Raw genomic sequence first — 27,974 nt, forward strand, 5'->3', positions numbered from 1 at the left:
TTAGCATATGTCTGCTCTGCAAATGGCTCCACTTTAATGAACAGAATTATTAATGGTATAAGGTACTAAGCAGAGTCATTATAAGATGATCAGTACTAAGTTGTTGCCTTCCTCCCCAAATCTATCTTCACCCAGTGAAACCATGACCTCTTGTCTCAATCAGCAGAAAGAGCACCTGAGCACTCCTCACCACTTCACTACAAAGCTCACAGAAGGTAGATTAAGCTCTGCTGGCTGATTTTGCACAGAAACATATCAAGAACACTAATAAGATCCATCATGCTGGCTGCACTCTGAAAATACTAATCACCCCCGAGAGAGTACAAGCACTGTAAATCTCCATGGCTGTTTGTGCAGTAATTATTAGACCATGGCTTAAGGGAATGGTTGCAGACACTGGCCCTGTTGTTGTTATTTGTGAAATTGAAATTAATTTAAAAATCATTCTCCAGCAGAGTTAGCTTGCTGGAATTATACATGAAATACAGACTCTCTTGACCTGAAAAAAGATTCTGTCCCCTTCTACAGAAATGTCATGAATGTGTCAAGGAAACATAGCTTATCTCACCCTAGACAGCTGGAGCCACGAACATAATGACTGAGAGGTTGTGAGTTCCTTAATCACACTGATGAGCAGGTACTTGGGCTCTGCACTGGGACACAGATCAAAATTGCAGATAAATTAGGCCCGATCTTGCTAATTGCTATCCCTGTAAGACACTTTCCCAAAGTTGCAATCAACCTGAGGAAGTTAAAAAAATAGGCCCAAGTGTGGAATTTCTCAGATACTGAATGTATGTACAGTGTGATCTGATCACAGATGTTTCATGTGCAGTTAAAACCAAAAAGAAAATAAAAACTTGTATTTGCTGAACACTGTTTTTGTTGTGAATTGTTCATCCAGACAGTTGTCTATGTTGTTCTCACAGTAATCCAGAGAAATAGAATGTCCATTCACTAAACCGTAGTTGAACTGGCAACCAGCAATACCCTGAGATAGCTCCTGTCTCTGCATACTGCCTGGGAAGGTTTTATGAAGAAGCTTTCAAGAGCTATCTTGAATGCTGAGGTAATTAACTATTGCACCAGCTAGTGTGTGACTCAAAACCTCGACCATATGGAAAGAAAATGAAAAAAACCAAAACAAAATAATTGAAAACAAACTCCCATAAACTCTTTTTCAAAAACAAAAAAAAGCATCTTGCTCTGAAAAGGGAGAGAGAATTTCACTGAATTTTGAGTATTCGAAAATAGAGACTCACAGCAACATATAGACAGATTAGAAAAGAAAAGCATGTTAATCTCCATTAGCATTTAGAACCTACCCAAACCTATGGATTTATGATCACTATTAATAATTATATTCCTTAAAGTTTGTTTTCACAGACTTTTTACTTCCTTCTTCTAAAGATTATATACCAAAGCAGAATCCTTCTGTGATAAATTACTTATTAAATTTGTTTTTAAAGTATATTCATAAAAATATAATCTCATCCAAGTTACATATTCATAAGTACACATATTCACTTTCTAAACAAATCTTGGTATCCACATCTAAATGAAACAAAAATGAAACTATGTAATATGGACTAAAAAAAACACAATATTTTTTCTTATTTGGGGACTCTTTTGCTATTTAGGACTCTAGTTCTGAATCTATTTGATGACTCTGAAGCAGAAAGTGACCATTGTATTATCTATTTATCTTCACTTTGACACAGATTCTTAAACTTCATATAACTACTTGTATTTATTATGATCTATCTACTACCTGTGTAGCTCTCACAGAAATGCTAACACACCACAGAGGGCCACTCTGTTGATGGCAGGTTGTCTCCGATTTCCACCTGCTATACTGTATTAAAATAGATAAGAGAGCATTAAGTAAATCAGCAACACTACTTAGTGTAATTACCGTGGTGATGTTACTTCATTATCACTGAGAGACACCACAGTGCAGAAGATAATCCTAGAATACGGTGTATGCCAGGAAACTGTTTTTGACATATTCTGTAAGTGAAGCTAAACCTAGCAAAAAGCAAGCTACGAACAAGAAGCATGGTAAGTAACAAGTGTCCCTGAGCCACTTTGCATAAACTTGAGCTAATTGCATATACTGGTTGAATTCTGTGGTTGGTTTCATCCCAGAGACTGTGATTTTTTGATCTGTAAAAGTGAAATATTCTTCAAAAATAGTTTTCTTTTTGAAAGTGAAAGGATTTAAAAATAGACACAGTTTTTAAAAACTTTTTCATAAAAGCCCTAAACAATGTTTTTTAGATCTCCAAAATGTTTTTGTTTGTTTTGTTTTTTTTTAAAATTCTGTTAGGCTCCCCAAATTAAAGAATCCATTATTTACACAGCCTCATTTCAAATGTTTCATACAAATTCCTTTATAAAAAGTGAAATTATGAAATGCACATACATAATCATACATACATACACAATAAAGATCCAATCATGAAATTTTGATCTTGGTCAAAGCAATACAAACCCTGAGTAACTTGCAAACAGGAAAGATTATTGAGTTAAATAATATGGGAAAATAATAAAAGAAAAAAATCAGGCAGCTGTATTAGGAGGACCATCTTTTTTGTGGGATAAAAAAAATAGAGACTTAACTTCCACAGAAGTAATATCTACCATTTTCTCATTGAAATAACAGGAAGGAATACCTATATTACAACGGTTCACTCTTCAAAAAACAAAAGTAAATAAGTTCAGTAGACATAATCTAGTAAACCAAAATCTTGGGCCACAATCAGAAGAGGAAAAAAAAAAAATCTCATCCCTTAATGCAATGTCCTTCCTCTTCCACTGAAGTAATAATTAAAGGAAAAAAAAAAAAAAAAAACAAAACACACAGGATTTTGACATACTCTTCCTGTCAAGTTTGTGCTTAAGTCCTTTCCTAAATCTTGCTTAAGATGCTTAAATTGGTAAGCAATTTAAGATAATTCACACAAGAAATGTGATTTATCATCCCTAAGGTGTCCTCTTTCCCTTGGGATCTGAAATACATACAGAAATCCATTCTAAATCTCCCTACAGACAGATGAGTGGGAAGATGTTTGGTGTGACGATAAAGCAGAACAAAAAGAAAAACAACTTTGTGAGAGAAGTCAGTGCTGATAATAAGGCCACTTATCAAAGGAACCAAATCGCTGAACAGAACTTGAAAACCAGCAATTGGGACACAGAGTATAGGCAAAGGATGTGTGCTTTGACAAAATAATCAGAGCCCCTCTTTGTTTTCTAAAAATGCAGGATTTTACTATGCTTTTCAATGCAATCAATCCCAGATGACTTTTTTCCCCCCATTTACCATGCATAGCACTGTCTGATAGAGAAATATTGCTATATTCAAGAATTACATGTACATCTGGATTTTTTTTACTGCAATTTTTGGAAAGACTTAGAAGGGTAATTTCACTTTATTGTTGGTTCTTGTTACTCCTTTCAACATTGAAAAACTCTTAGTAAATAGAATATCTTTGTAATGATTTTTCTATACTATAATTAAGCAAAATGGATAATCTGACTGTACAGGAAAGTAGAAGGTGCATGGTGTTGCTTTAATTTCCAAAAGCATGTCTTACCTACCACATGTAAAGACACACATGACAATAAACAGGAATGATCGTGTAGTGATAAACAATTGGAGCATTTGGAGCCCTGCATACCATTAAAGTGAAAGGTATGTCAGGATCCTGGTTTTCTGCAGTAGTATACCATAAATTAGACATGGCATCAATTTAGTGGTAACTGCAGTTGATTGAATTAAAGCATAATACATGCCTCCTTAATGACATGCATGCTGCAAGATATTTAAACATTTTTTGTTCTCTACTAAAATAAATTTTCTCCATGTCATTTAACAGGGCTGAAAGACTCCAAGGCATAATCATATGTGATATTTAGGAAAATTTGACTCACAGCTTTGTACGAGACTTTCAGCTATATTTTCTGGGATCTTTTTTTGACTATAGCATAATACACCTTTCCAACTCCATTATTCCTATTTAAAAACTAAAAAATGAAATTAAGGCATGAAATGGCTGGTCAGCAAGGGGAAAATGGCTTTATAAATATGTGACAGTACACATAGATTTAATCATAGTAAATGTTAGACACAAATAGCAATACACACTAAAAATAGGCATGTGGTCACGGCAGTTCACATAATTCATTATCTCTGCCTTTTCTTCTATCCATTATCTTTTTTCTGTAATTCTACTGTATCTATTCTAGACACCTTGCCTTATTTTCCCCTGCCTGTGTTCTTTATAATAATTTGTCACACACATTTTTGTCCCTGCCTCTAGTTTGCATTGTTTTAAATTATGTATTGTTTAAAACAAAAATGCAGACATGAAGATAAACTATTGAAACTATCAACATGTTTTCAAGGAGAACACGTTACAGTCTACAGAATTTCAGAAGTGAATGGAATATAATCTCACTTGAAGAGATAACAGGCAAAGGGATTTTCTTCATTAAGAAGTTCTCAATATAAAATATACTTAGGAAATCTAAATAGTGACAAAGAAATACTCAGGATTCATATTCACAAAACAAACTGAAAATGATCTTCTATGATAAATCAGTAACAGTAAGAAACAATTAAGTTGCATTTTTAATCAATATTTGAGCAGAATGATTATTTTTAAATGCTACTTTTTGCATTTTGATATGTGTATCATCTGGCAATAACACACTCAAAAGAGTTTGCATAGAATATTGTACAAAGCACTGCTAGTCAACAGTATGATCTTCAGAAGCAGGATATATATCAGTTTTTTCCTTAAGTTGATTTACTAATAGCGTAGTTATATTCTCACCTAGCACCCCAACAGATTGAAAGAAAAAATTATAGTTGTGGCCTGCATTTACAACTAACAATGCCTGAGAATACTCTTTTGTTTGTGTGTATTAAACTTCCATTTTGTCTCTTTACTACATCAGTGCGTAGGTGTTGCAAAGGTGGGAATAATTTTTAGAGATTTTTGTTGCATATATTTATCAATGTTTCAAAAGGTTACCTTGCAAGTTATGCATGCTCATTCATGTCACAGCCATGCATTATTTATGAAATGTCTGTATAATGATAGATTGTTTATACTCTGATATTTTGGCACATCCTGATCTGAAAATCTGTATGAAATTGTCCAAGAAACAGCAGAAATAGCAAAACTTAACATGAAAGCCTATTATTAAAAATGGATGGCAAACAAGGGTTATAGTATTAAGTGTTAAAAAAAAAATAAACAGGTATTTTGCCCTACTGCTTTGCAAATAGAAATCTGACTTTAAGGTTCACCATTCAGGGTTTAATACATATTCTTCTGGCTGCACATGAGCATAGGAGTTTTTGAAATATTTCTGTCTGAACAATAAGCTATTGCTGAGCTGTAGTGTCCTGTGGATACTTATGCTTCCTCAGAGGGTTTAAAGGTTAAGATTTAAATAAATGTGAACTTCTCAAATTTATCCCCATGAAATAATTATTTCCTTTACAATTCAAAAGATATTTTTCTTGGCAAGATTACATAAAAGCTTATTTTTATGTGTTTTAAAGACCTTTTTGGTGAAATCTTAAAGAACGTATTAAGACAAAGTCTTCCAGAGCCACCATTCACATGAGTTATACACAAACACTTAAAGAGTGGGCTTGGACAAACTCATATATCTCAAAAGGGAAGAGCCTAAGCCCCAGCCCACAATGGTTGGGAGTCAGCAGGGTTGAGTATGCTTCTTTATCAGCAGGTAACAAATTAAGTTCTTCCTAAGCAAGAATAATAGATGTGGTAACTGAACAACAGCTGGACTGACAGCCAGCTGTGTGGGTGGAAAGCATGTGGGTCACAGAAGAAGGCATTTGTAATCCTGCTCTTCAATGCCTATGTACACCCAGCCCCCATGCAAAAGTGAAAAACGCTTCATACATATGGAAAGATACATTGAATAGTATGAAATAGATATAAAAAAAGAGAATACTTTCAGAAGGCAAGGAAAGAAAGAAAACGGAAAATTACTATTCCAGGGACAGGCCTTCTAATAGGTCCATCATAGTAGGATTTCTCTACACTGAGTTTCTAGAGGAGTAGCATGTATGCATTTTGAGCTTAAGCCTTGACAGTCTTTAGCAAATAAAAGGCTCTGGTCTTCCACCTATTTATTTCACTGATCTATCCCATTTATCCATCACTCTGAATCCTACAAAGGGATTGTGGAGCATTCACACAAAGAAAGATTGTAGCTGGTTATATGAGGTAGAAAGAAAGAAAACATAAGTCCTGCAACTTCATAAGTTCAATGAGGTAGCTAGAAGAAAAAAAGAAGAAAAAAAAAAGAAGAATCCCTCACAGTGACAGGATAGTTTGTTTCTTTTTGTGATGTTTTAAAAAATTACTTTACATTCAGAAAGAATAGATAAATCCAATTAGGAAAAATGTACAAGCAGACAATAAAAGAGTATTTGAGGCACAAAATGGTAAGAAGTAACAGTAACAGCATGAATAAAATTTGAAAAGAACATGGAAATAAACCCTTTTCTACAACCTGGTTCTGTTTCAACTAATTTGGCAACGATAACTCGAGAATGTGTAGCTACAGTAGAAACCATAAAGCTTCTCAAAACACAACTGACATCATAACTGAGAAACCCAAAATTTCTGTTTAGCTGAAGTTGCATAAACAATATTATATCTTCTTTATTGCTCTGTGGATTACATATAACAACAGCTGTAATTGCACAGCTTCGCAAACAGTCAGTACTATTTCAGAAGTCACTGGAACATAGCACAACTTTACTGCTCTGCTAAACAGGGATGGGACTTGAGGCCTATCGACAATTTTCTAATATTGTGTTGGTGACATTGGCCACTCACTCCAAGAGAGAGCTTGGAAAGTTTAGGTTTAACCAGGGTAAAAAGAATTATTATTTTTTTTTTTAACATTTTGACAGTTTAATTGAAATCTCTGTTTGAAAAAAATATTCATTCACAGCAGTAACCAAAAGCAAAAAAATTTGTCTCACTTCTGTTTAAATAATAGCCATGCTAATGGATTTGGGAAAGAAAGAATTTCTTAGTAATAAGGAATAATAGCTAACATTTTGCAGGGCATTGTACATCTTCAAAATGTTTTACATGCATTAAATATTCTTCAGAGCCCCCTTGCAAGTTAGTTGTACATGATGCCTCACTTCAAGAATGGAAGAAAATTGAATTAGGGAATTTTGTTAATTACTCAGCCTTATAACAATAACTGCCCCAAGAGCCAGAATGAAGGTATAACTTAGATCGTCCAACCTGCTGGCCTTTTATGCAAACCTAGAACTACTAGATATCTGAATTTCCCCTCAGATTTGGTTTTTATCCTACCCAGGCTTCTTACCTGGGAAGAATTTCAGCATTTCCCACATATGTCTGGAATACATGTCCCATGGACTTACTTCTGAAGGAGCAGATGGCTAGCAGGACCATGGGACATCCAGAAATCATGGACAAAGCCTTTACTGATGGACAGTCAATCAATGCAACATGTGGATTACCATCTTCAGGAAACATGAAGTCTCCTGTGCATATTACTCTGATCTCCCTGGACTTAACTTGATACGCTGCTACAGGACACAGGCAGTCTTGCCGATGCTTCATGCCATTTGAGGCTTGGTGAGCACCTGCTGTACCAGTTATCTCCATACCCACTCTATCTACCTTGCAGATCATATGGACATGGCAGGTCACCTTGGTTAGTGCAATGAATCCAGGGCATGTGAAACACACCACAGATACCATACAGTGCTCACACATACAGGTTTTGTCTAAATTAAAAGATGTCTAGGAGACCTATTCAGACCACACCTCAGTCTTTAATGCAAACCCATTAACAAGAGACATGATATAAGTTAGCGAATTAAAGTAATAATAAAGTTACAAAGCATAGACATCAAATACTGGCCATGCATTTTTACAACATAAAATGAAACACCTGCGCAGCTGCAAGCAACATCAAGAGAGATGAGGACGACATTCCTATGGAAAATATTCTAGCTGGGAAAGATGTTATCTATGGAGCTACATTTTCAGCTCTCTTACCTTTTTGAAGGCTGGACTTGCAAGTTCCTGAGGAACAGTGATGGAGAGCGTGCAGTGACAAGCAGGTGGTATTTCAAACCTGACAGGGCTCACCCTGAAGAGGCATATGCTTTGGTGGGTGCTCAGTACTCCTTCTGTTTTTCAGGGAAAAAAGGTTCCTTTCCTGATTAATACTATGTGGAGCATTGTTACAGGACTGCTCTGTTCCACCGTAATCTCCCAACGGCCTGTGGGATTACGAACTAACATGACGTAAATGGTAAACAACAACCCAATCACTCCTGACCCACTTATGTTTCCTTGTAACCTCCAGTGTGCAGCTTCCTATGTTCATCTGTCTCTACATCTATTCTATTTAACTGTCTCTGCATTGAAAGACAAGGGTAATACTGGGGTTTTAATTTTCAATTTAGCTTCATTAAGAACTGAATCAAGTTCAGACATAGTGTAAAATCAGTGCAACCCTGTGAAATACTGTCCCCAGTTTTAATTCGGCCAACATTTTTCAATACATTGTTCTGCAGATGTAAATTTCTGGTGATAAGTATAACCAGTAGATTTAAGTTCAAATATCAATACTAACTTGGTTTCTCTGAAACAGCATGTTATCTTCGAACTGTTTTCAAATTGCATCACTGCAGTGGTTAGAACTTGCTGTAACATTTATATATATATATAGATGGATAGATTTTTTTTTATTTTAAATAGATCAATATTCTTCAATGACTTAACTTCACAACTACCCTCTTGTATGACTATTTAGTCACAGGGAGAAAGGACCACTTATGTTCCCTTTTGTCCATCAAACTTCAGGCATTTATTCCTTGCTTCCCTGCTCTAATCACTGGAGAGAAGGACACTTTTCAGATGGCAAAAACACCATCTGGAGCTGCCTGTCCCTTTCCCATGTCTAGAAATCCATTTAGGAAGTGCATTCATAATAAAGACACTGAAACATTTGGTCCTCCAGAAGTTTCAAATTTTAATTTAAAATTGACTTTACTCCTTAGACTTATCTGAAAATTACTGGTGAATATTCACAAGAATGAAGTCACTTATAAAAAAATAATGCACTACAAATTATAAATTGCATGCTGACTCAGAGATGGATGATTATGTATAAACTAATTTTGTATCTGTGTTTTGAGACCTGTCAGGAGGGCTTCTTCCTTATTACCCAATTTCCACACGTGGAAGTATAAATACAGGCCAAACCAACTAAACTTTCCTATTTTTACTCCCTATTAGTAAAGCTCTGACATTCTACAGTCATCAATTCTGAAGGAAAAACTGGAACCCACATCCTTTTAATGTTAGCAAGTATTTTTTTGATGCTGATTTTTATAAGTGCATGATATAACTTCATAGCTTTTCCTATCAGTGGATAAAACTATTTTAAAATACTTAATGGTATACAAGGTGGTTCAGTTTATGTGGAAACTACTTTGATAGCATTTTTAACATTGCATAGAACAACAGATACTGTAGTACAAGATGTTCTGACACTGCATGCCAGATAATGCTACTATTTTAGGAAGAAATGGTTTTCATGGCGATAACTCACCAAAGACTGCATGATTGATTAGAAGTATCTCACAATGTGCAATTCATTGGTCATTGGATTAGTTGTTATTTTAGTATTTAAAAAAAAAAAAAAATACAAGAAGGAACCAGACTATGATCCCCATCACTAAACCAGTTAAGTTCATACCCCTCAACTATATTTTTAGGTAAAAACACTATTCAGCAATAGTAAAGGCATTAAATAACTGAATATTGTTTAATTATCAGAAAATACATTATGTGCATATTAAGAGTGCTACCTATATCACACATACCTAAAAAAGCCCTCCCCATACCCAGATGGGTTAAATTTATGGATACAGATTTGTCGTCTTTCTCAAGCGTCACAGCTACCCCCAGCTGCTTCATTTTGTGTGCTAATATATGGTTTAGCTGAAACTGTGTAAAAACTGCTAGATAACTGCTTTAAGTGTCATTTATTTCTAAACAGTTTCAAACAAATAAATTATTCCAGTTAACTTAGGCAGTAATTTCTATTGATGAAATTAGCTTAAGTTCCATCTGCTTCAGGCAGATGCATGGAAAAAATGCAAGACAAAAAACAAAGTGGTCTTGTTTTTGACCACTCTATTTCGCTCTCTGCATCAGTCCTCTTAAGAGAAAGAGGTATAATTCTGATGGTGTTTTACGAGATCCTTCCATAAAACCAGAAAAAAGGTAGCTCTCAAACATAATTGGTTCCACTGTTTCCAGACGTGAGATATTTGAGAGGAGCTATTAAGAGATTCTTATCACAAGTTTTATGCAGTTATGAAGGGTAGTCATATGGTCTATTTTAGACCTCTAATTAAAGTGTATCCAAGTAGCACTAAAGATTAGGAATGCAACATTCCCTCTGTAGTCAAAAGAGAGAAAAGCACTTTCCCCTACTCCATTCTGTAAATAACTTAAACCAGTTAAGGAAAAAAAAATAGTGCCAAATTCGCTATAACTTTCAGAGCTTCTTTCATCAGGAAAGTGAATCAAGTGAATCACTCAAAGCCCACTCCCAAATATCCAACTGATGTAAAGCCCATCTTCAGTCCTTCTACTCACACTTGTGAGAGGGACATTGACTGATAAATTTGTTAGCTAAAAAGGGAGGAAGGCAGTTCTGAGAAAAGGCTCATATCTAAAATAGCAAGGACAACTAGCATATATGACTGTTATACATCCTCTCATCATTTCAATTGATTCATTTCTTCTCTCATAGCAATAGATTCAGAGTTACTGTAGCAAGCATTTATTTTAGGATACTGAAGCCAAATACATCTGAACTTGGAAAGCATCAATGCAGAGTCAGTTAAGCATCTATTTCTGAGTGTAATAAAGGGTGGTACTTAAACTGCTGCGGATTGCCCATGCTTGCTGAATCTCTCAAGAAAGTTTTAATCTGTTGCTGCTTTCTGTAATAAAGCAAACAGAACATAAGTGACTGTGTTACCCATGCACATCTGATTCCCCCCCCATCTTATCCCTTCTCGACACTAAATCCCCTGCCTGTTTTCAGCAATATTTAACAGGGGAGAAGAGGTCTGAAGGGTGATGAGATGCTATAAGCTTCACAAAACAATCAGGAGAGAAATTATTCATGGCCCATTTTCACAAAGCTTCAGTGTCAGCTTGACTTTATTGGATTTCAGAAAATTCATATAGGAACTCAACTGCAAGACGAAGCAAGGCTTCATTGGTTCTTTGGCACACAAAATCACTTTCACATATTTGCAAGAGCTGAAGAGAGATTTTTGTATCTGATACTTTAACAAATTTTAGATGTTAGAATTTCAGCACTTTGTGAAATCAAGCAACAACAAAAAAAATAATTTAAAAAAAAGGATTATACAAAGAAACTTTCTAGACGTCCCTTTGATTTAATCCCATGGTCACTGCTTATTAAAAGTGGCAAGTTCAGGACTAGGTATAAAGGTTCGCATTTCTCATCACTAAGTTTATATTCCAGTTATGGAGAAGAACTCGGGCTAGCATTGTAGTTCCCATGAGAAACCCATGAAACCTGTGTATTATTCATGGAATTAAAAAGTCTCAGTACTTAAACAGTTAGCCTGGTGAACAAGTAAGCAACTGAACATCCCTACACTTTGAGGACAGCTCTGTCATACTTAGTAAAAGGAATTTTCCAACTGACCTGAGCCGAGTCAAGAACTGTCTTGGGAGAAATGCGGGTTGGGCTGCTGATGCCTAGTCTGAGTGGAAGGAACTGCAAAAGATACTACCTTGGAGAAACAAATTAAGTAAGTGCATATGGGTAATGTGCTAGAAGGTTCTGGTCTTGATTTTGACAACAGGAAGACAGACCATGACACCTTAGAGTATTCACAGTAGTTATATTTTTGTTTTCAGTAGACTGAAAACAAATTCAGCTGTGCCTCAAAAAATGGAGTCAATACCAGTAAAAACCATTGTTGACTCCTTATGTGCTCCTGATGCTTCACAAAGTGTGCTAGAACACAACATAGCAATCCTGAAGTTATGAAATAACAAACACATCAATGTGATGAAATATAAAAATTAATTACTGCCACATTTTTGTTTATGTTAAGCTTGTTTGTTTAACAGTCACTTCCCTGGGTTCTCTTTTAGTTTTGGTTTTCCTTTTCTTTTTAAACATTTATGTAATTTTCTTTTTACTTTTGGTCTGAAAGCTGCATTATTAGAAGAACTTTTTGGAAAGTAGAAAGTACATTCTTATAGGAACATTTTTTTATCCTGGACATTTAAAACAACATTTATATGACGAGTTTTTGTCTTGCTGACTGAGCATTAATGTTGTGAAAGATATGCGCTGCAAGTAAAGATAGAATGCCTCTTTATAGACATGCTGTTTCATCCTAGCGTAGGTTGTTACAAATCCCTTGTCATGAAAAATCCTCTTCATTTCTTCAAAGTCTGTGATTGAGAACATTCCAAGATTAGAAGAGGAGAGATATTATCTGTTTCTAATGCAGGATGAGTTTCTGTGACCTAGACTACCTAGTTCTGTGCTTTGTTCCTTCAGGTTTGTCACCAGTGTAGTTTAAGTGAAGTTTAACATTTTCTGCTAGCCTGGTCTTGTTAGGATATCTTTTTATGAGTAATTTTGGAAATACAGGCTAAGGATAGAAACATGCTTCTCATGTACAATAAGCCATTCACATAAAGTAACTATTCTACAGAAAGAATTAAGGGTGTGAAATACATCCCTTTCATGGCAAGAATGGAATAGTTATGGTGCAAGGGTGACTTTTGGTTGTGAAAGTCTCATAACTATAACTCTGGTAGTAGTTTGCACTTGTGGAAATAAGATACGTCCCTCATTCTTCTAACTTCTCTATTTGTCTTCTGTTACAATTATCAAGTCCTTTATCACTACACTTGAGCAACTGAACTATTTAAATGGTACTAGAGATCCTGAAACTATTTTGATCATCATGACCTTTCTTGAGTAACAAAATACAAAAAGCTTCTGAAAATTACCTTTTAAGCTTAAAACCTGATAAAATTGCAGAATTGATCCAAAATTTCAGATAATTAAAAACTGAAGATAAATGTTTTGTTTCAGAACAACAGGAGGTTTTTTGGTTTTGTTTTTCATAATAATGCCATATGCTTGATTATAAGTGCAAGTACAAATTCATTCAGGAAGCACTGGGAATTTAATGACCATAATAAACATATCCCTTAGTGTGGAGTAGCAGTACTGGCAGAAATAAATAGAATTTCTATGGATACAATTTGTTTTATTTCTGGATATTATTTACCTTCTTGATAATACAGAGAACAGCTCTTGGCTCTTGTCTCATAATCCCTGAATATCACACAGTGCAGTACTTCAGACCCTTTCCTGTCAGGTGCCCATATTTTATATGTAGCTGCCAGCCCTGATATTTGATCTGCTAATCACATACTGATCTGGCACATGGGTTCCTGGAACAAGAGAGGCATTGGTGCTTCCCTGCAGCAGAACGGCATGCCATGGAGTTGGACTGAGTCTGGCTGGAGAGCATTTCCCACTTTGTATTCTCAGCCCGAGAGATATTCCATGTCATATGGCCCAAGATAGCATTGTCTTATGTACCAAAGATGATACTGGTGAGGTCCGTCAAAAAGCAAAGATTCATTTTTTTTTCCCCCACAGCCAAGCTATCAGAATGCTCACTGCAGAGGTTTACTGACACAAACTTTGCTTGCCAAGCCTGAAAAGCTGTCAGGAAGCACCTGCTTTCAAGAGCAAACTATTCTATTATTATATTTAGTTTATTGTGCCATTCACAAACTCTCCCTGGAAGACACGAATTAACCATGATAAATGAACACCAAAACATTCAAGCGTTATGCAAACTGCTACAATACTCTGAGCATTAAAACAGATGAAATAAAATCACTGTGCTCTGCACAGCAATATGTTAAAGTTTAATAGCTGGAAAAACAGCAACTATCAAACTAAAACACTATTACAAAGATTCTTTTTCATTAACTTCACTTTAGAAAAATATTTTCATTAGAATAATTACTATGTACATTTTAATTAAACATGAGCAATCAATTTGATGTACTTCTGACCATCAAAAAGGTTAGGAGACAATACCTTCATGCTATAAATATAAAAACCTGTTTCTCTCCATTCTCGCTCATCTTAGAAAGTCAGTCCAACATAGAACAGAATGTGTAAAGGTGGCAGAAAATGTCTCATAACATTTAATTGTACCCTTGGAAGTATTTTTTTCGATGACAGTTCATATAAAATATCAACCACATCAGGCTGGGGAAAAAAACCTAGTGTAATTCCCCCAATTAATTCTAACCTCTTAGCTTTACTTGTAATTATTTCACTCATCTCCCAGTACTAGGCTTATTAAGATCTATCCATCACGGTGTGGGTCGTACAGTATTTCTGTTGTTGGGCTTTCTGGCCTTTGTCTGCCTTCCTTTCAGTGGGAAGACACTGCCTACAGAGAATTCATAAAAGGGAAATGTGTTTTTAAAAGCAGAACAAAGGTAAAAGGTGAATGAATTACTATAGTTCCAGATTATTTATTTATTTAGGTGGCTAATAATTCCCTGAATTTGGTCTCCTGCTTCCCTGGAAGAGACACTCCTGGTACTATTCACTTGTGAAACTGTCAGCTGGACAATTTACCTATACTTTACACCTTACTTAATGATGCATATAGTGGCTGTTTTTCTTTTCCCCCCTCTGACTGTTGTTTGCATTGGAAGAAATCTTTTCCTTGTTTCATGATTTCTGTGAGTGATCATACCTATTCATATGAAGTTCTTACTTCAGCAATTTGTTATATTTCAGGGGAGACTGATGCCACATCAGGTTATGATTATTTATGTTTAAAAAACAAACCCACAAAAAAGACAGCAGAAATTAGTAATGTTAAAATTATTCACCACAAAAGACACAAACAGAAGGCCTGCAGCTGCCCTGGCAGTTCAAGCAATCATTCCCAGAAGACTCTCTTCAGCAGAAAGATGAATACATGAACTTCTCCAACTGAAGCATGCTTTCTTCTGTAATTAAAGCATGTTATCACCTGTATATATGTTTCTGTATTTAAAAACATACCCGAAATACAAAGTGTTGGAAGGTCCAGATAGAAAATTACTTTTCTGAAGATACTGTTGGGGTCAAAAGGAAGTGCATCTCTAATACATAATTGTTTTGTTTATCTAGGACAAAAGCGGGGGAAAAAGAGCAATTCAGATAGCTCCAACTGGAGGGAGGTAACAAAGTCTGTGCATTTTTCCAAGAGTTACTGCTTCCACTATCTGCTTCGGTTATTAGCACTGAGTTGCAATTGGAACCAAAACCCCAGGTCCCCATCTGGATCCTGCTCATAGCAGTATGAAAACAGCTCAACAGCTGCCTGCTTTATTTGTGTAAGAATTATGACTAATGAGATTAAATGTCTGCAGTAATTTCCACCTGTCCATCCTGACTCTTGCTGATCGCTGTCTCTGCTGCAGGGATCAATCAGCTGCCTGGGGAAGCAGCACTGAATTGCTGTAATTCACAGCCCCACGCATGGAGTTAAGCTGGGACTGTTCACTGCCAGGATGCAATCTGTAGCTGCTCAGCAGCTGTTCGGTCAGATCCGATCCACCCCAACAGTAGGAGTGGAAACTTCTGGGAGAGGGGCAGGACAGACGGCAAACATGAGAACGACAGCAGACTTTCAAACATACTATATGCAAGTTTATGAAGAAATAAGGTCATGTGCTATCCAGTCATCCACACAAAAAAACTAAAATCAGTTAAAACAAACAAAAAAACTGGTTCCTCAAAAGTAATCATTTATAAAGGTGGTCCTTTATAAAAAAAATAAAAAAAACCCAAAACAAAACACAAAACAAGCTGTCATAGTCAATCCTTACCGTGCTTTTTCACCAAGCCAACTACCTAACTTACTTTTAATTGCTTCCTTCCCCCATATCAACCAGCTAGAAGTTACAATATGATGAAATGAAGACTTTAATTCATTAGTTTTAGTGGCTAAACATTCACCAAGAAGATAATGAAGACACATTGGCCTGTGACACCTAAGACTGCCAGATGGCTTTCCACCAAGCACTAGGTAGGACCACAGGTAATTTGTTCTCTGAGAAGAGAGAAGACAGTGCTTTTAATCCTCTTGCGACTACACTCATTCATAGTAACGTTTCCCTGACTGTATTCTGCACCAAAGTAAACTTCCCACAGTGCTACTGCCATTTAGTTCATTCCAAAGCACTACCTGCTGCTAACTCAGCAATCCCATCAGTCAATCACTGCTTCTTTGCAGCTGCTCCCTCCTTTTCTTTTTCTTGGCTAAAGATGACTTGTACACTTTACCACATAAGACTACCTCTTCCCTCTGAAAACCATTCACCACTCCAGTTCATACTGTAAATAAGACTTTAAAAAATCAATTTTGTATTTAAGGTCATTTATAATCTCTTTTTTCTTAAGGCTTTTAATACATCTTAAAGGAGAATATCCTGCTTTTTCAAAATGCACATATCACTTATGGCTACTGGCTACAGATACGAAAATGAGTTAACAAATAATTATCTGTAATTGCTAATGAATTTGAAGACAAAAATCACAGATTCAAAGAGGGGAAAAATGACAAGCTTTTATAGGGTTGTCAAAGCTATTGGAAATAGTTGGGTGCAAACCTGCACCCTACTAGAAGATGATCTGGGAGTAGGCTTTAACCAGCACAACCCTTAGCACACCTGTAAGTATGGAAAGGATGAATCCTCCATCTTCTGTCTCATACTGCACGGCAGTGAGTTCACATAACTGATGTGAAGTAGCCAAGCCTACCACCCTTTTCCTTAGAGAAGGACTCAATGTAGTATGATGCAAGAGCCAGCTTCTGCCTAGTTCCAGGCAAGAATTTGTTGGTAACCGATACATGGAGCATGTTGTGCTTTAACCACTCTCAGATGCATACTCTGCAAAGCAGTATCAGCAGAGCCACTCTCCTGATGAATTCTAAAAATCTCATATAAGTCTACTTGAAAAAAAAAATTAGGTAAATATTTCTGTAAAAATATAAAAAGATAAAGAGATTCAGGATGTCTAATGCATCCTGCTTTCTGTTTCCAATGCAGAAGCAGTACTTCTAAATAGTAACTTGGCCATATCATATTGTATGACAGCTCTGTTTAAAACAGGGCCATTAAAGCCACAATATATTTTAAAATCACAAACGCTAATTTACAGTAAGATTTTGAATAGCCCCCAAAATATAGTGTGTAACTATTCTCTCACCTTTTTCCTTCCGTGCTGCCATATTACTACATCACTGAAACAGTCACAACCTATAGCTACATATTTTCCTCTGAAAATCAGTGATTCTGTTAACTTCCCTTATTCTTGGCAAATGTGTAGCTCAACCTCTTCCATTAGTATTTATTAACTATACTTTTCTACATTGACATTTTAATTATTGAAATGCCTATTGGTTCTATAATGGCAGGTTTCACTAGGTGCATGCTTCTTCCCACTGTTCTTGAAGTGGAAAAGTCCAAACTCCTAGCCTCAAGATCTTTCAACTAAATAAAGCGTCCAGTTTTGTAAATACAATGACTATCTTATCTTACAAACTTAATCCACGTATTCAAAAGAAAGACATAGATTAAAACATTGTGTATTTTCATTTAGATCATTAAAAAAAATCAACTTATTGCTGATATACTGTGATTATTATTAATTTATTGAAATTCTTTTACCCACCAAAGGTGTTTGATCTACCACAAAGAATTTGTTTTTCCTACAAAAATATTTTCCTCTAAAACAATATAATATTCATATTATGTTTCTTATCGTCGATAATTCCAAAATGTAAGAAAAGGCACAATTTATGCAAAAACATACTCTTCTCATCACAGGAGATATCTGACATTTAGGAAAAAAAAACCATCATGCTATTTGTCTTAGGACAATTTTGTCGTCGTAAAAATCAAATAAATGACAAAATGACCAGCTTAGAGTTCTCCTTCATACATTTGGAATAAGATGTCTAGTCACGTATCATAACAAGCTGTTGAGGGAGATGGAAGGCAAAAAGAAAAGGGCACCAAAAAAAGCTGTAGTAATGAGTTTCAGGTCCATGCTGTCCAGATGAATCTTTCTTTATTTCTATAGGTTCAAATTGAAGGAAAATCAAAATAACCCTGGCAACTTTCAACCCTTAAAAGTCTTAAAAGCTGGAACCTGGACTCCTAGCTGTCATAAGTAATGCCTAGAGAAAAAGTGGATTCAATGCTGGCACACTGGAAGCTGTTTTCTCTTCAAAAGGGAACAATTACAGCTTTGTATAATAATACCTCAAAACTCCCTACATCCCCCTAGAGGTAAAACATTTAAATACTGACATTTAATTCCTTTATTGTAAACAAGACCTCTTGCATTAAATTATTAAAAAGTAATGATAGATTAAGTGTCTTTATTAAAGAAAACTCAAGTTGGATTGTGTCACAGTTGTTTTTCTTCTATTTCTTCTTTTGACACAAGAAAGGTTTAACCCAGACTCAATGCATGGATGTATTTACATTTTTATTACTGATCTATTAAAAAAAAAAAATTTGTGACAACAAATTTGCTTTTTTTTTCCCTCCCCTATTTGTTGGATCTATGAATAATTTTCTCCATTATAACTTGTGTTAACTTCTTTTAACTATTTGTCAAATACTGTGAATTCTAAAGGAGATAATTTCCTGATATTTCATGTTTCGTTCTTAAGAGTGCATAAATTCATATTTCCTGAAACACAGACATAAGATTTTTGCATTTCTATTTTGTGTTTGGTACTAAGGAAGATTTTTTTGTACTTAGTGCATGAATATTTTTTTAATACTTTTACTAGAAAGAATAAGAAAAGCTAAGGTACTATATGGAAAAGTCATTTAAGGTCTTGGGCCAGACTCCTCACTCATTTACCTAAATAAGATACTGATACAGTTTCAGTGAGCTCAGCAAGATACATCTACAGTCACTCCAAGAAAGAGACAGACTTTAGTTGCAAAACTGCTAAAACCTATCTCAGGGATTTGCAAAATTCTAACACACCATGGTAAAAGTTGTACCTGAACACTTCTGCGCTCACTGAAGTAAAAAATTTTATTATAACAGGAATAAATTTTGTATCGGCTTCACTGATAGTAGAGTTAGGCCAGAAATTTTTAAAACTGGGCTTTATTTTCTTTCATTTTTACCAAAAAATTGACTTTGCATGTTACCAGTTTGCCATTACAAAATTCTGTGAAAAACCTAGATGGTAACGGCAGTTGTTTTACTTGTATTTTCAATACTTTTCCTAATATCTCAAGGATGGACAAACTCAGCTATAGAACCAGTTACCTTCTTCATTCCACTTGAGAGGGAACACTTTGGAAGTCTTTAGGACAGTTGCCTTGGCTATCCTTGTTACTGCTTATTTACTTTCTTCCTTACGCAAAATAAGTGTGTCCCTATTGGAGTTCACTAATCTTCATAAAGAAGCATTGCTGCTTTAAGGATAAAATACAACAGAATTCTGAATGCTTTTTATGTAATCTGATGACAAACATTAATGGAAAATAATTAAATTGGCCATGAATTCTCAAAAATATGTTCTGAAAAGTGTCTCTTGAAGACCCAGGGACAACTGACTCAACCTAGGTTTCTCTCAGGGGATGAGAAAGCTCTACACCTAGTCTTAAGCAACCACTGAAAATAGAAGAGATGACTTGTGAGGAGGGAAAAAAAACCCTACCCAAACAAACAAACAACCCCCCCCCAACAACAACAAACAAATCACCCTTCCTTGAAAAGGGGCAAATCATTGCAGCATCATAAGATAGTGGACCACTTTTCTTAAGTCCTGCATCTAAGATCAACAGGGAACAGGGAAGACAAGATGTTTCTCCATAACATAAGACAGCTGTCTTCAGCTGTCCTTGAAATGATAGACAGCCCAGCATTAAGCTTTAGGGATGCTCAGAAGGTATGTAATGTCAAGCTCAATGTTGAATATGTTAGTATTTTAAGAACAACACCTGTTCAAAAGCCTTTGAATACTATTATCGGTCCCAGAAAACAGAAGGAGCCAGAAGCGTTTGGCAAGAGAAACTCCAAAAGACGACTTTTCTTACTGTTGAGGAAGTCTCTCTCCTGTCTGCAGTTTGAGAATGCTTCATTTGTTTCTTTCTCTCTCCCCCACTTGCTTTTTTCTCTCTTTCATGTTTGTTTATTTTTAGATTGAGTGGGCAGGAAACAGCATTACTTTAGGAGCAGGTTGTTCCTTAATTGCTCTTTACTTCTAGTCACTTTAACAGGAGGTAAGGTAGGCTAGCTTGCGAAAATGCAGAACTACTGTAGCAATTGCCTGTGTTCACCTTTTCCAGGCTACAGCTGATGTAATACATGCAACTTCTCTTTCAAAAATACATTACATCAGAATAGTACTAACAGTAGTTAATGCTCTGTAAACCCATACCTTTCCTGATTTATTGTAATATATTAATGCATATATTTGCTTACACTTTTACATGTGCTCGAGGCAGTGTTTTTGTTGTAATTCTATTGTTCTGTTGCTCTGAACAATACTCTGAGCACGTTTTCTTTGCACCCAAAAAGACTGCGAATGTATATAAAATTGCTTCCTGCATAAACAAAATAAAAACAGAATAAAACAGAAGTTGAATGTATAAATGCAATGATAACAATAAGATAAATCTATTTTCAGAGCAAACATTTACTCATTGAAATTTATCAGAGAAGAAAATAGTATCATACATTTGGAGAAGAAAGAGAGTAGATTTACAGAACATCTCTAGTGGGAATTCTGATAATCATCTAAGATTTAGAAACCCTCTAAAGAGTTTCTTCTGTAATCCATTGACAAAGTATAAATTCATTCAAATATATGTAAATTCAAATATACACATTTGTTTTGATCACTGCACTGAGTATCAGGTTTCTTAGGCTCACATATAAAATTCTACCCAGAAACAATAGTGAGATAATATTTTTGTATTATTCAGAAAAAAAAAAAAAAATCCCTTACTTAATGACTCTTTTCCACTCTTAAATTTCAAATGCTCATCTTGAATTCAAATAGAGAGTTTACTTCTGAAATAACAGTGTGGGCAACTAGTCTAACTTTACATTTACAAGCATTAACCTGGAACCATAGACTTAAAAGTGGTGTGCTTAATGAGTTACATAGCCCTCTGAATGGGTGCGCTGCAGGATTGTGATTCTAAGTTCTTTCTGTCTAGTGAAAAACAAGAGAACACCATCTGACAATTCGAATACATCAGTATTTTCTCTAGCAATAATATGTTCTCTGAATAAAACATACAGTAATAACAAATTTTCATGATTTTAAAGAATAATCCAGTGACTAGGTATTAAAAATGGCACCTGCACACTTTTTTTTCCTTGAACCAGATCCTTAGGACCAGAACTCAAGAATTAGTTAAGAAGTGTCACCCTAAGATGCCTCTGAACCCCTCCAATTGTGTCTTTCAGGTCCAACTTCAGCTCAAGTTAGAATCAGAAATTACTATAGCTGCTGAAAGCAAAGATCATCCAAATAAAACCACCTTAAATTATGAGGTTCTACACCCCCAACACTTGTGCCGAAAGAAGAGGAAAGGATTTTTCAAGTGGCTGCTTAATCTAGCCTCTTGGTTACTTCCAGCGAAGAGCAACAGCACAACACAGATTCCAACATCTGACCCCTGATTTATATTCAAAATCACATTTGCCTTTTTTTTAGTAACAGAGCTACATCGAGCTGCAACACAGGCCATGTCTTACAGAGACAAGTACAGAAAGGAAAGCATTTGCTTTCTTTGTGCTCTGAGCAAGCAAGATTTTTTCTTGTGTTGACAGTACACTCTTGCAGTGACAAATACAGGATTCACTCAAAACAACACATTATTTACTTATCCAAGGATATAAGCAAAAGGGCAAAATTACTCTGCATAACAGAAGACCAACTATATATGTATCTTTGGAAGTTTTCCTCTAGCTGACTAACTTGATCTGTAGCAGAAAGAACTAGACCACCTTCATTGCACTTCCACTTCTTCAGAGGGAGGGTTTGACAGGCCACCAGCTTTTCCACTGTCACTGCTTGGAAGCCTCTTTAATGTTGATCAGTGCTTATCATAGGTTGAGCCTTTCACCCTTCTTTGGTCACAAGCTTTTGTCTTTGGGAGGTTGACCATTCCGATCCTGGAGTCTAATCAATACCATCCTCCACCTGGAAAGCTCAGCCGTTGTTTTCCTACACCCGACACTGTTGAAATTCCTTGAGCCCATTTGGGGGTGAACTGCTGAGTAGCATCAGTAGCCAAGAAGTGCTTTGCTGCCTTTGAAGTTTTTGTGACAACCACGTTATGATTAAGCAGCACATTGACTAGTCTAGAGAGGGTAGGATTCAATCTGAATGAGACACAGAATTTGATGACAAAGCTGCACAAAGTGTTAGTGCATTGGCTCAACCTGGCAGACCTTACCAGAGGTAAGCATAAAAAGCAAATCATGGGGGTGGCCGGGGAGGAGCAGGGGAGGAACGCAAGCTATCTGCCCCTGCAATGTGGGAAGGTCAATGTATACAAAGGCTTTCAGTTCTGTACCAACTGCTGATTATTTGAAAGAGACAACCTGGTGCTACCCACGACGCCAGTGGAAGCACGCTGCCACTAAATTTGATATGCTTAAACCTGTATGTTCTCATCAGGTACCTTTTGATCACCCCTCAGGGGTAACTAAAGCAACTGGAAAACTGAACCCATGTGATTGGTAAGGACAAAAAAAAAAAAAAAAAAAAGCTATGAAAATTGCTGCTTAGGTACAAAGTTCTGTTTGTTAATACTTGAGCAAGTTTTTAATTGGAAAACAAATCTGAATGTAGAAGTTGTTCTACAAATATGGAATTATCAAATTATCACCATTGACAGTGAGCAAGAAGGAATTAACTCAGCTTGATCTTCAGATTAGACTGATCATACAAGATTGTTAATAAGGATGTGGAAGTACACACTTAATTTGGAAACTGATCATATTTGATAGACACAAGAGATAATTATAGAACTTCAGCTGCCATTTTATAGTATAACTGTACACAAAATTTTGTACTTTTTAAAATATGAATTAATGAGGCCATTTGTTGAATCTCTTTTAGCTTTCCTGTCTGAGAAAGTATCACAAATTTCTAGAAACAACCACCTCTGGTGTGGATTTATCTATTTGAATAAATAAATAGTACATACAGAGTATGTATTTTTATATATACGTATGTGAGAAAGCAATAGAACATAATTTTCTACCATGCAACCGTTTCTGAATGCTTCTCCTAATCTAAATAGGGATAAGAAGCAAAAATGTACAAATTTTCCATTCAAAAACCTGAAGTGAAGTAAATAACTTCAGACATTTAGTTTCATAATATTTGGGGGGGTTAATTATAGGCTTATATTTGAAATATTTTCACACTTGAAAGTAATATTGTCTTGAAAATCTGAAAAAAAAAAAAAAGAAAAAAAAACACCGAAAACCCAAACCACAACTTACTACTTTGAAAATGTGTATGTTTGTTTTCTGAGTGAGCAATAGCCACATAAACACATCGCTAACAGAGGGGAGGGAAAGTATTTGTATAACCTGGTGCTTAGTTATCGGCAGGGGCAGGGGGGAAGCCCTTTGAGAAAGCATTGACTTAAACTACAATGTCAGGAACACAAAAGCCAGTTCAGAGTTGTAAGAAGGCGAAGATATAATTGCACATAGGCAGATCCAAGAGCTCTGTCATGGAAATCCAGATAGGCAAACCCTTAATGCTGTCTTCCACATATGCAACACAGGTAATGGCAACTTTGCAGAAGGAGATCTTTGGGATCTCCTGCACAGCTAAGAGTCACCCCAACATTAATCTAGACTATCTACTGTGAGAATTCTGAGCAGCTGACGTATCTGTCAAGCGGTTGTTATCTATGCTTTTTTGAGATGTGTAATTTTTTCATAATGTGATTTATAATTGCTAATTAGACATAAATTGTTGCAGTAGTAAAATTAAAAGACTTATGTAAATGAATTTTTGAAGAGTTCTGTGCAAAGCAAAGCATATTTTCTAATATTATCTGGAATCCTTTCTTGCACTGCTGCCCAGAATTAGAATTATCCCTCTTCTGGATTAAAGATGCATTGGTGGATTAGTCTATCACTGATGACAACATAATATATCCTTCCCAGAGGCTTAAAATGAAAGGAGGTCTGTTAACTACAGACTACGTTAAAACAACAAACTAAAAAAAAAGCCCTATGACACAAAACCATATTTTAACATTTGAATATCATCATGTATGAGGTCAAAGTTAGGAAACACAGCCTCAGGTGCAGTGCCATGCATCAGTTCTATTCCTTTCACAGACTGCATCGCCTATAAAACTAGTAAGACACGGGACCGACTCCTCCAAGGATTAGCCATCAGTATTACTTCTAGCTTCAGCCACTTGAACAACCTCAGTAATACCACCTGGACAATTTAAATGAAAACAAAATTTGCTTTAATGTTTGTACTTGATGCTCAGATATGTATACACATTTTGCAAAATTGCATTTCTTTATTTGAAAAAAAATTGTCAGTTAAAGAATCAATATTTTTATATTTAAATCTATCATTTTAAAGGAAAAAAATACGTTGTATCAAAGCAACAAAGGAGATGAGCTATTTGTGAAGATTTTAAATTGAGCTATGATATTGATTGGTATACATAACTGTTTCAGAAAAACATTAAGTTGATTCATCACTTTACTCTAGCACTCTAAAAGAGATGTTATGTTATTCTTTAAATTAAGAGACATGCTACCAGTTTTCCATAGAAAAGTACCATCCTCCAAAGTTTTATTAGATGTAAGACTACATAGTTCATAAAAAGTCTTCCCTTGTGAACTTCTGGGAATATTTTACATGCTGATAATCATACAATGATGACTTCTAGATTAGGCCTGTTTAATATTTAAGCCAAATTCTGAAATGCTAACCAAAAAGAAAAAATTCACTGCCTGTAATAAAATATAATGCGCTGCATTTTCTTGAGGTACTTAAATACTTAATTACATTCTTTTTCAATTACATCCCAGGAAAAAATAGATGAGTTGTTAGCATTAGGGATTTCAAAGTAAGACACTGGGGCCTGTTTTGTCTTGTTTAAGAACATATTGGCCCAATTGACTTCACGAAGGTTAGTAGAATTATTGCTTTAAAAAAGTACCTACATTTGGCTATAGAATTCAGATAAGCAATAAACTTACTACCGCACTTGTCTGTCAGTGTCACTGAGAACACAGGGATTAGACATTTTTCTAGTGTTTGTTTAATAAAAGACCTGCATTTCATCACTAATGTTGCTTGCTAAATTGGATCTTTGAAGAACAATATAGAATTGATGAAATGTTTGTGTGTACAGCTCACAGGCTGTGTGCTTCATCCTTTGAAAGGAAGCCATTGTAAAGGGGGAGGGTCCTGAGCACAAGGCAGGGAAGAACTGCTTTTCTGGCAAACGACAGTATCGGCAACAAAACTGCTATTAGAGCTGCATGCTTCAATATGCAGTAAATAGTACCCATATGCTTTATAGAAAATAAAAGGGTGGAGGATGGGGGAAAAGGACTTTGAGTTCCGTAGTCAAAGGAATATCTAAGTAGCCTTAAGAGGGATTGCTTTATAACGAAGTATCAATTAAATACAGCACTGAATCATAATTAGCTATGTATCCTCAGACTAGCAGAGCAGTTATAGTGCAGCTCTGTGCTTCTCTGCAATTGATCTCAGCGACTGTATAATTTTCTTGACATTTTACAACTTATTGATACAGTAATCACAGTTCAGTTGTCTTAATCACACACTAACTGAACCATTGAGAAAATGCTGATAGATACATAATCAAGAAGATATCAAACCCATTAGATTGCAACATTTTCAGTCAAGAAACAGCTGACAGTAACTCAAATCAGAGTTTGTTTTTCCTCTGCTTTGGATGTCTGGATGGTTTTTAAAGGAAAGGGAGTTCATTTTGGCCCAAATCTGCGCTCTCCCCCCCCCCCCCCCCCCAAAGAAGAAACAAAACTCGAGATACGGGCAACTCCTAACCCACAGTCGCAGGGGAGCAAGCCAACTTCCCGCACGGGAGCCAGCCTCGCACGTTAAGGCAGCGCCTGGCCAGGGGAGCTGCCGAGCGGGGCCGAGGCGGGCGCCGCGGGAGGAGCCGTGGGCGGCGGGGAGCGGAGCGGAGCCCCGCGCCGCCCCGCCGGGACCCGCGTGGGGCCGGGCCCCGTCCATGGTGCTGCAGCCGGACGCCGCTGCCAGCGCCGAGCTGCCGCTGAAGGGCCCTTCCTTCCTCCCTCCCTCCCTCCCTCCGCTAACACCCTGCAACAGCTGCTGCCACTGCTGAGCCCGACTTACAGGAATTCAGCTTTTAGGGAGATTTAATAGCCGGGCTGGGGGTAATAAAGGAAAAAAAAAATCCCCAAACCTCCTGCCAAAGCCCTGCCCAGGCTCTGAAGCCTGCCTTTCCCTCGCAGTCTCTCGGCTGCCAGGGGCACGGGGCGAAGCCCCAGCCCAGCGCACAACTTTCCTGCAGAGATCCTGGCTCCAGCGGCAGACCGGCTCGCCCTGGCCCCGGCCCTCCCGGAGCCCCCGCGCAGGGGGTCGGGAGGAGGGGGGACCCAGCACCCTCCTCACCTGCAAAGCTGTGGAGCAGCCAGGCAGGAGAGCGGGAGAGGCTGGGAGCTCCCTCGCTTCCCCCACCTCGTTGCCGGCTTCTGATACCAGGGGAACCCCCGGAGGGCGGAGGGGAGGGAAGAGGAGGCTCCCATCGTATGCACAGTGCCCCCCGTGCATCCCCTTCTCTGGGCGCCCGGAGCCGACGCCCGCTGCCCCAGCCCGGACTCACGTGTGCCGTCAAACCGGGTGGCGATGGTGTCGAGGAAGGTGTTCTGGGGTGCCAGTAATCCCTTCATAACCGGCATTTTTCCAGCGCGGTGCGAGGTTCCCCATCAAAGTTTGCCTACGAGGGTGGTTCGAGAAGAAAGTGCGGAGGGCGCCCAGGGGAAGGGAGGGAGGAGGCGGAGGGAGAGAGGGAAGGATGGGGAGGAGGACGGGGATGCCGCCGCGCCGCCTCCGGGAGCCCCCCGCTCGTCAGCCCCGGCACCGCAGAGCGCTCCCGCCCCCGCCGCTGGCTGCCGGGCGGGGCGGCCGCGGAGCGCCGCGCACAGGTGCGGAGCCACCGCCCAGGTGCGGAGCCACCGCCCAGGAGCGCCGCGCCCCCCGGCCAGCAGCGCCCGCGCCCCCTCCCCTCGCCTCCCGCAAAGGGGGAGGGGGGCGCCGGCAGAGAGCGGCCGTGAGGGAGGACGGGCTGCGGAGAGGGCAGGGAGAGGGGGAAGAGCAACCTTTATCTACCTGCGGCCGGAGCGGGGCGGGAGCAGCACGGGCACCAGCGGCCGCCCTGGGGCTGCCGGGCCCTCCTCCGCCCCCCATCCCGGCCTGAGCCGTCCAGCTCTCAGCTCTGGCACATAAAAAGTTTCCTAGGCTTGAGGCATATTAGCTCACATGCACCCTGTTTCGTGAGTAACGATATTGCAGGGTAAAGCACGGGATCTTACTCTGTTGAAAGGAGAAACGCTGTATTGACGTGTACAGCAAGTCCCCCTCTAGATGTTAATCGGGAGAGCGAGACTAGAACATGGAGACTGCTCCATCAGGTGCGTGCTCTCATGTGTTATTTGCATGTTGAGGCTATTTTGTTTATTTATTTAAGGGATAG

General features: G+C 37.6%; 1 protein-coding gene across 1 annotated transcript in view; it reads right to left on the reverse strand.

Moving 5' to 3' along the window:
* KCNH8 (potassium voltage-gated channel subfamily H member 8) overlaps positions 1 to 27,180 on the reverse strand; it is a 204,339-nt gene extending 177,159 nt beyond the window's left edge. Inside the window, exon 1 of the mRNA XM_076332319.1 lies at positions 27,105 to 27,180. Coding sequence (XP_076188434.1) covers positions 27,105 to 27,180 — 76 coding nt within the window. The remainder of the gene's footprint in view (positions 1 to 27,104) is intronic.
* Between the last annotated feature and the right edge of the window lie 794 nt (positions 27,181 to 27,974).

Source organism: Aptenodytes patagonicus, chromosome 2 (assembly GCF_965638725.1).
Source record: "Aptenodytes patagonicus chromosome 2, bAptPat1.pri.cur, whole genome shotgun sequence".
NCBI lineage: Eukaryota > Metazoa > Chordata > Aves > Sphenisciformes > Spheniscidae > Aptenodytes > Aptenodytes patagonicus.